Source organism: Nelusetta ayraudi, unplaced genomic scaffold, assembly GCF_046127955.1.
Source record: "Nelusetta ayraudi isolate G7.1 ecotype Tasmania unplaced genomic scaffold, CSIRO-AGI_Nayr_v1 ptg000122l, whole genome shotgun sequence".
In the NCBI taxonomy this organism is placed as follows: domain Eukaryota; kingdom Metazoa; phylum Chordata; class Actinopteri; order Tetraodontiformes; family Monacanthidae; genus Nelusetta; species Nelusetta ayraudi.
Genome location: NW_027466172.1, coordinates 452,020 through 465,000, shown reverse-complemented (window position 1 = coordinate 465,000; position 12,981 = coordinate 452,020). Strand labels below are relative to the sequence as shown.

Below are 12,981 nucleotides of genomic sequence, written 5' to 3'. Positions count from 1 at the left end.
AAGCTCATGCATAATCGCAAGCTCACACGTTAGCGAACTCAAGAGTTCATGTGTGAAGGGTCCCCAAGACGCACTGAAATGCAATCGCGCGATCGAACCACTCGAGCTGCTTCCGAGAGTGTCGGGCGCATGTGATGTGTTTGGCCACTTTGTGATGGTTTTTCCATTACACCGTCTCAGCGCTACTACTGCACTTGACTGGACTCGAGTCGTCGGCGCAAGATGGGCCAAAAGTCCCTCGACTTTAAATTGCTCCGGTGCCGTATTCTTCTTCCGGCAGTCACTTACAGGTTAAGTAGGTTAAGGAGATTTTCAGAAGAAACGGCGACATCAAGTGGTTCCAGTTTAGATTACTGAATCTTTTACTCTTCCCCTCTGTCCCGAGCTTGCCAGTGAACTACGGTGGCCTGAGCGCACAAACCCGGATACCTTCGTCCTCCTCCTTCTTTGTTGGTTTCTTTGAAGACACAAGCGTTCACCCTGAATACGAAATGGCCTTCAGGCAGGCTGGATTGTCCACACCTGCTTCCTTAGAAATATGGCAGTTCAAGACGCCAGCTAACGCACTGTACGAGTCAAGCACAGTGTGTTAGCTTGCGTACGCGCAAGAGCAACGAGCCGCACAGGGAGCAACGGCGGCAAACTCCACCCTTGCGCGCCGCACCGTAATTAAACATTTTTTAATCATCAACCATCTTCGCTCCCTCGTCCAATCAGTGGCCTGCACTCTGTCTACGTCACATTTTTGCCCCTATGTGATGCTAGTAGTGTAAACGGTAGCATGTCAGCATTGCCCCCGTATTTCCACTGCAATGCAGGCGATGGTCTCAGCAGGCTGTAATGTCATTAGGGTTGAGCGGCGTCTCTTTTAGAGAAGGACGAGGGCATTTGCGCAAATAAACACGATTGCGTTAACAAGGTCCAGGAATACAACAAACGCACTCACTTTCCGCTCTCGATGTTGTGACGACTCCGCTTCTCGTACGGCAGAAAAACTTGTTTTGCTCAAAGTCTCCCTCAGGCCTCCCGAACAACAGTGGCCCCCATTGAGCTGGGCGACCAACATGGCTAATAAAAGGTTTGAGGAAAAACAACGCCTCCTCGATGACGACGGTCTCCCCCCCCAACCCCCCCATTCCCCTGCTTGCTTTTCGCAGGTCCAGATCCGTCCCTGGAACCTGAGCGACAGCGACTTCGTCATGGACGGCTCCCAGCCGCTGGATCCCCGCAAGACCATCTTTGTGGGAGGGGTACCACGGCCCCTGCGCGCAGGTAACAATATGATGGAATCCTTTCCCCCCCCCCCCCCCCCCCAATTCCCTTAAAGTGATTCTACCGGCCTCATAACATTGGCAGGGCTCTGCAGGATGGCTGCCTCAGAGGCCGCAACGAAGGTTGTCCCTCTGAAAAGAAGCAATCCTCCGCTCGGGTTTCCAGGAGGCGGGCCAAGTGGTCGTCATGTTAAGAATTCATGGTGTAATGGAAGGCTCGGTCCTTCTGTTCTTGAGATAAACATTACTGGCTTGTCTGCAATGTGACCCCCTACTAATTATACCGGCAGTCTGAGACGGCTGCTGCTGCTGCTGCAGTGAACGGTCCCGTGTGGGGCAGGCTAGATTTGTTTTTTATGTCACGCAATTAAAGTGCCAGTCACGGAAATCCCAGTTCTTCTTTTTATTATTGTTACTTTTTGGACAGTGTGCGAAATACCTACCAATACTCTGGTGGAAGGCGGGGGGGTCCCCATCCTCCTGATTGTTCCTCGATACCAATCTAAATTTCATTAACATGCAGCAATTACAATATTCCATAGAAGCATCTTCCTCAGCATCAGAGCTTGTAACATCAGCTTCTATTCATTGTTCTGCCAAGTGTAAACCTGCTCCCTTTTTGCTTTTATCAATAGTATTTTCCAAAAGGCAAAGATCTTTTGCACTGCAAGTGGGCCATGTGTGCGGGAACTGGTTTTTTTTTTTTAAAGAATGTTTTTAAAAAAAATTGAATGTTAGACAATATATAATATTAGACTTTATTATTTATTTCAGTAACCTTTGGTCACAATAATGGTGTGTGTGTGTGTGTGTGTGTGTGTGTGTGTGTGTGTGTGTGTGTGTGTGTGTGTGTGCCTACATACATACATACATATATAAATATATATATGTATACATACACATATACATCATATATACAGTATATTAAAGAATATGAGGCCCCCTTTAGACCCCTTGTTTTGAAGCTTGGGTTTGGGGTTGGACGGCCCCCTGGACTCCCCCTGTATTTCACACAATGCTCTGTTGGGTCTTTTAGCACGAGGACGACAGGGATCACTCACGGGCTACCTTTTTTTTCTTCTCCTTCTGCTCTTTTCCTCCGCAGTGGAGCTGGCCATGATTATGGATCGGCTGTACGGCGGCGTCTGCTACGCCGGCATCGACACAGATCCAGAGCTCAAGTACCCGAAGGGCGCCGGACGCGTGGCCTTCTCCAACCAGCAGAGCTACATCGCTGCCATCAGCGCCCGCTTTGTTCAGCTGCAGCACAACGACATTGACAAGCGGGTGAGTGGGTTCGCCGGGGGCGCTCAGCTCGGCTCGGATCGGCTCGGCTCGGCTCGGCTCGCGGTGACCTCCCACTGAACCTCCAGCTCAGGTTCACGTCTAACCCCCCGCCCCCCGACGTGTCAGATGGTCATGATTGCCAGATTTTCGGGCCCAGAGTGAGCAGTCGGCAGTTGGCGTTCGGCTCCCCACCGTCCCGACAGATGTTACAAGTTGCCGACGCACAGGGTCGCCTTAAATTATAGTCGACCTCGCGTGATTTATACCCCGTCGGGGCTCGAGCTGCAGTCTGGTTATTTTTAGGCGGGCCGAGCCAACTGAGAGAGACTGGTCGTCGGCCAGGGAGCCGGGCCTCTGCAGGGGTGCGAGGCGGCCCCACCCACCTCGCTCCTCACCATTGATCGAGGGGGGGGGGGTCGGCGTTGTTGTTACTGGAAGATTGCGGAGCATGACGGAGGCTTTGAATGGGATTAAAGAGCTATTGAGAAAGACATTATTTTCTATTTTAAAGCGGAATAGATTTTTTTTTGTTTTGTTTTTTTTAAGAAAAGGATAAAATAAATTGATTTGGGTCATGCGGAAGGACTTCAGTCTCATGCTCATAGGATGTCCAGTGAAATGGAAAAGTAGCAATGCTTACCACGGATCAAAAAACAACATTCACAGTATAGAAAGAGCAGCAGGAACAATCTAGAATAATTATGTAATATAAACTATAAATGATATACGACCATTTTTTTTTAAATATAGAAGAAGCCCACCATAATAAAGAAACTTACTGAGAAAAATGTATGGAGTCTTGAACAATCGTAGAAGTGACCAAAGTGACTAAAAGTATGTACAAAACAAACAATCTCGTTGTAGCAGCGCCACCACAACGGCGACCGGACCTGACGGCGCCATCTCCTACTTGTTGATCTCCCGGAGATACGCAATCAGTCTGGAGGTGCGCTCGGAAAACGCGAAGGCCTCTTTTCGCCCCCCTCCCCTTTTTTTTTCTCTTTTCTTCTCGATCTTCCCCCGGCCTCATCGTCAATAGTTCCATTACTGCTCAGTGGTTCTCGACGACGAGGGGATCGTTAACCCCTCCTGTCAGCTACATGTCCGTCCAAATGCCGACAATGAGGTTTAATGGCGCTCTTTGAAAACCTTTCATTTTGCGAAAATTGACTGCTGATTGCCTCGTGTGTAGGGTTTGGAAATAGACTGAGGACACATTGTATGTATATATAAATATATATTTGTATTTATCATACCTCGTTGGTATTGGTATTTAGTGACTAGTCCTATACGTAGCCAATAGCGGCTGTTGGTGGGAATATAGTTATGTGTACTCGCTTAAAATGAAAACTAACAATCTAATAGTCATCAGGTGCGTTGAGTTCACTCAAAATGCCTTTCGTCTACAATGGAATTTCCAATAAACCTTTTACCACAATGGCTACAAATGATACGAGATACAAACCCAAACACCTTCAAAAGCTGTTTGCATCAGGCGTGATAATTAACTCCAAATGAAAACGTGTCGTCACCTTCCCTGGGCACCGCATGGTACTGCACTGACTTCTGGTGGCTCGGAATAACACAACCCTTGAGACAGAGTAAATAAATGGCTCATGCAAGTTTATAACACAACGATGACTGCAGAAATTCAAAAAAATGTACTTTTTTTTTTTTATGAATAATTGTTTGGGAATTGGGTTAGCTTGCACTGCACTGTTAGCTTGAGAACCCTGCGGTTCAAAGTGAATCTGTTTGTCCCCCGACAGACAGATTTAGCCCCTTGTGTTCTCTACTGACCTCCCTCCTACTGACCTAATCTCAATCAGATCAGAGATCAGATCAGATGTACGATGACCGCCGCACCCTTCGTCCGGTCACATTCCCCTCATCCGTCCGCGACATCACGCGCCACAAATTCCTGTGAAACAATTTTTTTTATTATTTTTTTTATGCGTCCTATGAGCTTGCGCCGGCACTTGGTTTGTGGATAAATCAGGGATAAACCCTGCAAGAAGGAAAGACCTTGCAGTCGCAGCAAATACTGGGGAGCACAAGGGAGACGTTGGCTTAGCTCAGCTGGCTGCAAATCAGCAGTGTGCGAGACAAGAAAACCGTGGTGCATCATTGTTATCGGCGACGGGCCTTTCTCTGCCAAGCAGGAAAGTGCTAATGTGAGGTCTAAAGATAGAACCTCGGACCTTGAGAGTGAAGAAGTTGACCTGTCGGAAGAACAAAAGTTTTCACTTATTGTAATAAAGTCAGACATCCATTTAATCAGTTGCTGAGTAATAGTTGTAAATGTATGAAAATGAGCTGATGGGTGTTCTCGGCTCTCAACAGTCTGTTGTGAAATGGTTTCACGAAATAAGGAAGAAATAAGGTGAATCGCTTATGCACCAAAAGATGTAGAGAGAGATTGATATTTATGTCCATAATTGTGATGTCTGTATTAAAGCACAGCCTTCCAGAATATCCAGTGATATCCAGCATTGACAAGTAGATGTCTGATCTACAGGAGCCTTTTGCACGAACAAATACAGGAATAGCGATGCAGTGACACGACCTCTGTCCGTCATGGACATTTGATGGAGTTGTCAGAACTCCTTTCACTGCTGGTGTTTCACTGAAACGTTTCTAACGTCAGATCTCCCTCATCCATCTTAAAAAGCTCCAATCTGAAACGTTTCATTCGGCCCCCGCGCTACGAAACCTGTTGTGATAACCGCACAAAGCCACTGTTAGACGTTGCCTGTAAAAGAAGAAGAAGAAAAAGAAGAAAAAGAAGAAGCTACTGTGAGCTATAGACTACGGTCGCTGCTGCTGCTGCTGCTGCATTCAGAGAAGAACAAAGAACTGCACTGACAGGTTTTCTCTGTAGGATTTGTCCTCTAGTTTACAAGTTCGTTAGAACTTTTTTTTTTTTTTCTTTTTCTCTTGCCTGCTTTCATTTAATACACACAATACTCTTCCAATTAACTTTGGTGGTTCCTTTTACGAAGAGTCCCCACCTTTTCCAGAAGTCTTCTACGGCCCCAGACACAAACGCTCCGCCCGGGCCTTGCAGCTTATTGAAAACATGCATCTCACGCACACGAGGACACATAATGAAGCAAGCCAACGCTGCAGTTTAGCTCCAGGAGGGGGTCGTAATTGCGAACATCCTCCTCGTTTTCGGGGGTGGGGGGTGGGCAAGGGGCCTTTCATGCACTGGAGGGAGGAAGGTGTTCTCCAGAGAATCGTGTATTCCGTGGTCTATTTTCACCACCAAGTGATTTCCGTTACACCGATAAGCCCCTTAATAATACATTTGAAAATAAAATAACAACAATAAATCAATGAAGTCATAATAATAATATCCTGCGATGAACGTCCTGTCCTGATTGACGCGCCCCACCTCATCGGAGAAAATATATATATATCGTGGGATGTGTAGAAAACATGCTTTAGTGTGTGTAGAAAAGTGAACAAGCTTTACGACATAATATGTCTTCGAAGCCGAAGTTCGGTGGGCTGGATTAAAGATCTGAACGGGCCGCATATGGCCCCGGGCCATAGTTTGCCCACGCCTGCTCTACGAGCTCTAGTAATGATTTTGTATTGCCTCGCAGGCCAAATATATTGATACTGCGGGCCAGAGTTTGACACCTCCAAGTCTGCAGGTCTTATTTTTTAACTCCACCCCTTTTCTTTTCTCCTCCTCCTCCTCCTTCCTCCTCGGTCTCCCTCGCAGGTGGAGGTCAAGCCGTACGTGCTGGACGACCAGATGTGTGACGAGTGCCAGGGGGCCCGCTGCGGGGGCAAGTTTGCGCCCTTCTTCTGTGCCAACGTCACCTGCCTGCAGTACTACTGCGAGTACTGCTGGGCCAGCATCCACTCGCGGGCCGGCCGGGAATTTCACAAGCCGCTGGTGAAGGAGGGAGGCGACCGCCCCCGACACGTGTCCTTCCGCTGGAGCTGAAGGGGTGGCCTCCACCGACACAGCCCCGACTACCCCCTCCTCCAACACACACACACACACACACACACACACACACACACACACACTCAGCCCCGCCTAATCCACCTGACTCCCTGCAAACGCCTCGTTTAAAAAAAAAGCAAAAATGCGTTTTTTGGGGAAACAAGATGCAAAGTCTATCGGCCGAGAGTTTGCACAAATCTATGTGTCTCTGTCACATAAACACATACACACACGCGTGCACACACACACACACACACACACACATGCAGGATGGTATGTTGAGACACGTGGCTACTTTCCCTTCCTCCCTTCTGGTGATTGGATGAGGTGGTACTTCCAGTCGTTTAAAGGGCAATATGGATATTTAAAAATAAGTATATATATATTTTTTTTTTGTTTGTTTGTTTTGTACTTATCTATACATATATAGATAATTTAAATTTTATCAAAAAATGAGCATGCACTTATTTTCAGAAGCTGTACCTATATTGCCCCTAGTTGAAGAAAAAGAAAAAACAGCATAATATAATTACCAAAGGCAAATTCATTTGTAAACAGAAGAATAGGTGGCATAAAATGTAGCAAGACTTGACAAACTATCCAGTAGTGTGTGGCAGGGTGGGTGGGGGGTGCCACGGTAACGATGACATGGCTGTATCCGCTCTCAATTTTTGACTCTGAAAATATTAATACCTCATATGACGCGATCAGATTAGTTTTGCTTTGCGATTTCTAGGTCTTTATTTTTTTATATTAACATGGTTGGTTTATTTTTTTTATTTTTATTTTTTTAGCGTTATGTAAATGTAATGCTGCAATGGCCTTGCTGCTAAAAAAAAAAAAAATCCGTCGTATAGACGAGATACCATACGTACTTTGTTCAGGCTAGGGCGTAAAATCAGGAGTAACGCATCCATAGGACTGGCTAGCAGGACAACAGCTAGCCCGGTTGCGGGAGGGGGGGTGGGGGGTGGGGTCGGGGTCGGTCGCCCCTAAACTGCATGTTTTTGGTTTTTTTTAGTTTTTTTTTTTTTTTAGGGTTTTTTTTTATCGTCGTTGTCAATCAGGTCGCTGCATGAAATAGACTTTTTTTTTTTTTCAGTACCATGTCGACTATTTGATTCTGCCCATGTTTGCACAAACCCGCGCAAGAGACGTACAATCCGCTCGCTCAACAAAAAAAGAAAAAAGAAAAAAACTGGACAAAGAAAGAAGGGGGGTGGAGGGGGGGGGGGGCACAGATGTTTCCTGCCCGGTGCGAGGCAGTGAACGCATCCCGGACGAATGGGGGTAAAAGGAGAGAGAGAGAGAGAGAAAAAAAAAAAATCACAAATCAAATCAAGTGTAGAAACCATTGTCAACTGTCTGTAACAGGTGAAGTACTTTTTTGCAGTGATTGTTGATATAATCGTGCAATTTTTTTTTTTTTTTTATACCGTATCTAGTGAGGTCTGAGTATGCCTAGAACTGTGATTCACTTTAACTGTCGTCAACGTCCGACATGTGAAAACTTCATAAGTAGTGTATGCACACACGTACATATGTTTCCTGTATACACACACTTGCACAAGTATATAGAGAATCCTCTTGACACACACACACACACACACACACACAAACACAAGCGCAGAGCTAGGATGGCAATCTCTCTTTATGCGCACAATTTGGCTGACGAGATGGACAAAGTTCAGAAAAAGAAACTGATTTTTTTTTTTTTGGTTTGTTTCCTATCCAAGAAAGAAAGAAATGTATATTAGCATCGACCGATACGCAGCATCGACACACGTTTACATCGCAGAATGTAACCAAAGAGGTTACGTGTTGTCGACTTTTTCCGTTGACCGTGAGGTTCGAGGCCGCGGCGCCTCGTGTGGCCTGTAGGGGCACAGTCGGTTCCAAGAGTAGGGGACGGACGGGGAAAGTACACAAAATAACACTGAAGCTACTGGAGGCCTGACAAACTCTGCACGTGCTCACGACATGGGGCCTAGTTGGTAGAAAACGCATGCAGACGTGCAAACATATTGGGTTGTCACATATATCCCCCCCTTTTTTTTTTAAACGTGTATACATATATGTGTATGTATGTGTATGTATCTATATATATGTATATATATACACACGTATGTATGTGTATATACACGTGTGTATGTATACATATATACACATATATATATGTGTATATATATTTGTATATATATGTATGTACATATATATATATATATATATATATACATATATATATATATATATACATATATATATATATATATACATATATATATATATATATATATATATATATATATATATATATATATATATATGTATATATATATATATCATTTCCTGTGAAGCTTGAACTAATGGACCTGCTAAATTGGTGGACATATGAATATTTTTGAGTGGGTGAAAGTCTTGTGGGTGGGTGCAGAAGGGAGGGTGGGGTCTGACTTAAGTATTGGCTGCTGAAGACTGGGCGGAGGTGGGGTTCGGGAGGGGGGTGGGGGGAGGGGGCTACAGTGGTTTTAGCAGTTTCTGCGACAATCGGAAAGGGATGGAACGTGGTTCCAGGTTGAAGTGCGTCACCCCTTTTTTTTTTTTTTTTTTTTTTTTTTTTCTTTGATTGCACCATGCTGACGCCCCCCAGTGGCCGTCTTCTTTTTCGTTTTAGATACAAACTGTAGTTGCCCTCAGATGTGACGTACCTGTTGTCGTCTGAAAACAAATTGAAAGCAAGAGCAGAAGGTCCTTTAAGTTTCGGCTGTTGGAATAAGAGAAGACACAGGAGAGACTAACCATGACTAATGATAATAATTAATAAGCCTCCCTATGGAAGTAGATTCTGGGCATCTTGTGTGACCTTTCTTTTGCCACCCGGACAGGTTTTCTATGTTTGTTATTTCTCTACGATAGCTATTTGTTATGCACTACTCTTTGTATCTGGACAGTTTTTTCGACAGTCAGCGGTTCTTTTTTTTTTCTTTTTTTTTTTTTGGTTAAAACACAAAAAAAGGAAAAAAAATGATAAAGTGTTCTTTCTGACTGACAAGATCTTTTGCAATACCTCAATTTTGAAAAAAAAAATATATTAGGAGAGAAACTGATATTTTCTAAGTAAGTTTATTCAGATGAAAAAATATATATATTAATTTAATTCTTCAAGAGAAATGATTTAACAGATGGTTGATTTCTTCTTTTTTTTATTTTTTCGTGCTTATTTGCTTTTTATTTTGAGAATTTATTTTTGTGACATAGACAAAACTGAAGGAGCAAGAGCTTTATAATGAATATAATAATGTAGTTGTAATCATCGGACCGTCTTCTTTATCACAGAGGAAGGTAGAGCGAGTCTACGAAACACCGGAGCTCTTTAGGAACGAACTATCTATCAGGTGCTCGGTAAGAGAAAAACATATTTCCCACGTTCTGGTTGTTGTTATTTTTTTGTTTTTTTTGTATATTTATAACCAATCATTTTACTACGCTCACCAGAGGCGTGAAAGAGATCTTGTGTTCGTTATTTTTTTAAGAGATGTTGTTGTTGTGTTGTTGTTTTTTTTTTTTTTTTACGTTTCCTACTAAGTGTGCGCACCCTTTCATTTTGTACCTAAAAAGACGTGGAGGAGAAGGCGAGCGTGACCCTGATCTGTTTGTTTGACATGGAGAAATCAATGAAAATAACTGGAAGAGTCACTGCACAGCCGAAGCGAGAGAGCCACGAATGTTATTTTTAAAAACGCGAAAACAGACGAGACGAGTGTTTTTCACCTGTAACTTGATGGAAAGCCCCCCCCCCCATCCCCCATCCCCCCGCCTCCCAAAAGGTGCATCATTTGACTGGTGGCCTTCTATTCACTCAAGACTTGAATTAGTCCAGTTTTTGTTGTTTTTTGTTTGTTTTTTTTTCTAAAAGGCTAAGAACCTTGATTCTTTGTTGTAATGTGCAATACTGTTTGTACTGTTTGTAGAAAAGAAGAAAACAAGTTTAAAAAAAAAAGAGGCATAAATCTTTATTGCAAAATTATTTTCATTGCGAGCATTGTGATTCACTAAAATCATTTTCTACTGTGTATTTACCTACTCTACCTGCTAGTACCTTCCAGTAGTGATGTAGCCTTTGTACTGAGAAAAAAAAAAACTTTTCATTATTTTTTTGAGAGTTTTTTGCTAAAAGAGACAAGAATTGAACATTTACATATTTAAAATTTTTTTCAATTTTTTTTTTCATCCTTTGTTCTTTTCACAGGATCCCCTCCCCTCCCCATCCTCAACCATTAATAGTTGTTTCTGGGAGAGATTTTTTTCATATCTGGTCAATGTCATTATTATTTTGTATTTTTACTTGGAATAAATTAATTTTATGACGCTAATTCTTTTTAAAAGTTTATTTTTTATTATTCATTTGTTTTTCTCCTTTTTGAGCTGAAAAAAATTCTCTGACTTTGTAATATTGTAACTAAAGTGTCTCTATGCTTGGTGGTGGGGGGGGAACACGAAGCAACTCTAAAACCCAACGCTAAGCTTTATGTGTAAACTGGCTGATGTTGCTTATATGTTAGTATGATATGATCTGCGGAGAGAGAGAGAGAGAGAGAAACTACTCACTACTCACAGTAAAACAAATGTGCGGTCAATAAAATAACAAAGTGGAGAGTGCGGGCGGTGTGTTGTTATGTAGCAATACTCCTGCTTCACCACCACCACCACCACCAGTACCAGTACCAGTACCAGTACCAGTACCAGACAGACGGGTGATGCAGATTCAACTGTTGAAGTTTTCTTTTCTCCCTTTTTTAAAAAAACAAACAAACAAACAAACAAACAAACAAAACCTTTCAAAGTGCATCGGTGTGATTGTATTTAAGTATGAATGTACGTGTAGATAGACCGTGTGTGTTGCACAAAATGTCGAGAGCAGGAGTGGTGAATTTCTAACGAGCAGCTCCCTCCTCGTGTGGCTGACGTTTCCCGCTCGAGATCGTCCGCCCATAAAAAGGAACGGGTTAACATTTTGGGAAACCGACCCGTTCGTCTTTCTCTCATTACGGTGTGAAAATTAGACGTCAAAAATGTTGACGCCTGGACAATACGGCCTCTTCGGACAGAGCAGGATAGCATCAGCCTCGACGTCCCAGCCCAGCCCGTTTCCCTGCTCTGTGGAACTGCTGCTGTTGTGGCAAATTAACATTTTACAGAATGCCGGGACAGGACAGCTGTTTCTGTTCTCTGATATCAAATTAGCTTTATTTTAATTGCACTGGGCGTGTTAATAATGTTCCTCTGGGGAAGAAAAAAAAAAGGGATTGTCGGTACCGTGACTCCATTGTTTGCAGTTTGACAAAACAGGCCAACGGGTTCAATAACTGTTGTGTCAGTGAGACAGAAAATGGCGTCGACTGCCTTCATTTGTTGATTTTTTTTTTTTTTTTTTTTAACAAAGATTTTAAAATCTTAAAGGTCATCATCATCATCATCATCAATCATTTCACAGAATAAGGACTTTATCTCAAAGATATTTTCAGAATCTCAAAATACTGATCGGCATGTCAATTATTTTGACAGTATTTTTGAGCGTTAGTTTGAGGGTTGGTGGCCGTCATGAGAAATGCCGCAATGCTCTCTTGATTCAAAGTAAACAAGATGTGCAGGCTCAATATCTTGAGGAGAATAATCTGGGTGGTGGGAGGCACCGCCAGCGTTTCTAGACGAGCGGAACAAATTGCAAAGTCCAAAGCTGTTGTCAACACAATTGTATTCCAAACACTCGGCTCGGAATGAAGCGAGTGCGTTAAGCCCATTAGGTACCGCCCGAACTTTCCCTTCGTTTTCTTTCTATTTCACAGTTTTGAGCGTTTCCCAAAATGTCAAACGGTTTCTCCACATTTCGGGCTCCAGTGTTTTTTGTCACGTCCGGGCCTCTCGTCCTCTTCGCCCAAAGAGAGACACTGCGTGGGAATGTTATTCCTGGCTTGCTCCTTCCTAAGAGTTTATACAGCTGACACACACGCACACGCTCGCTCGCTCGCACTATTTAGAGACTTAGCTGCTTGTTGTCCCCTTTCCACTCTTGCTGCCGCCGCCGCCACCACCACCAGGGTTTCCAAGCAGCGAGCCTCGACGCGTTTTGTCTCTCATCGAACTGATGGCGGCGCTAACAAGCTAACAGCTAACCGGCCACAAAGTGCACACGACGAAGATGGGTGATTTGGATGACGACGACCGTTTTCTATGTTTCCTATTTCTGGATATTCTATATTTCATGTGACTAGACTCGGGTAGCATCCTGTACCGTATATCCTGCTTCGCAGAAGTTCTCCGAGTAGCTCTTGCTGTAGATCTTGTCCATGTTGTGATGTCCCAACAGGAAGAAGTGAAAAAATTAATACATAAATACAAAATAATTTAAAAAATAAAAAATAAAAAAAATAAATGAGTGTCCCCTTCCTGAGGAACAGC

At 43.5% G+C, this 12,981-nt stretch overlaps 1 protein-coding gene across 7 annotated transcripts in view; it reads left to right on the top strand.

Moving 5' to 3' along the window:
• cpeb3 (cytoplasmic polyadenylation element binding protein 3) overlaps positions 1-8,736 on the top strand; it is a 46,846-nt gene extending 38,110 nt beyond the window's left edge. For 5 of the 7 annotated variants that reach the window (XM_076050067.1, XM_076050065.1, XM_076050070.1 and 2 more), the window contains exons 9-11: positions 1,158-1,272; positions 2,377-2,558; positions 6,292-8,736. In XM_076050067.1, the coding sequence (XP_075906182.1) occupies positions 1,158-1,272; positions 2,377-2,558; positions 6,292-6,519 (525 nt within the window). In that variant the 3' untranslated portion in view covers positions 6,520-8,736. The remainder of the gene's footprint in view (positions 1-1,157; positions 1,273-2,376; positions 2,559-6,291) is intronic. The other 2 variants (XM_076050068.1, XM_076050066.1) reach the window with 1 other exon arrangement.
• Positions 8,737-12,981: the final 4,245 nt, after the last annotated feature.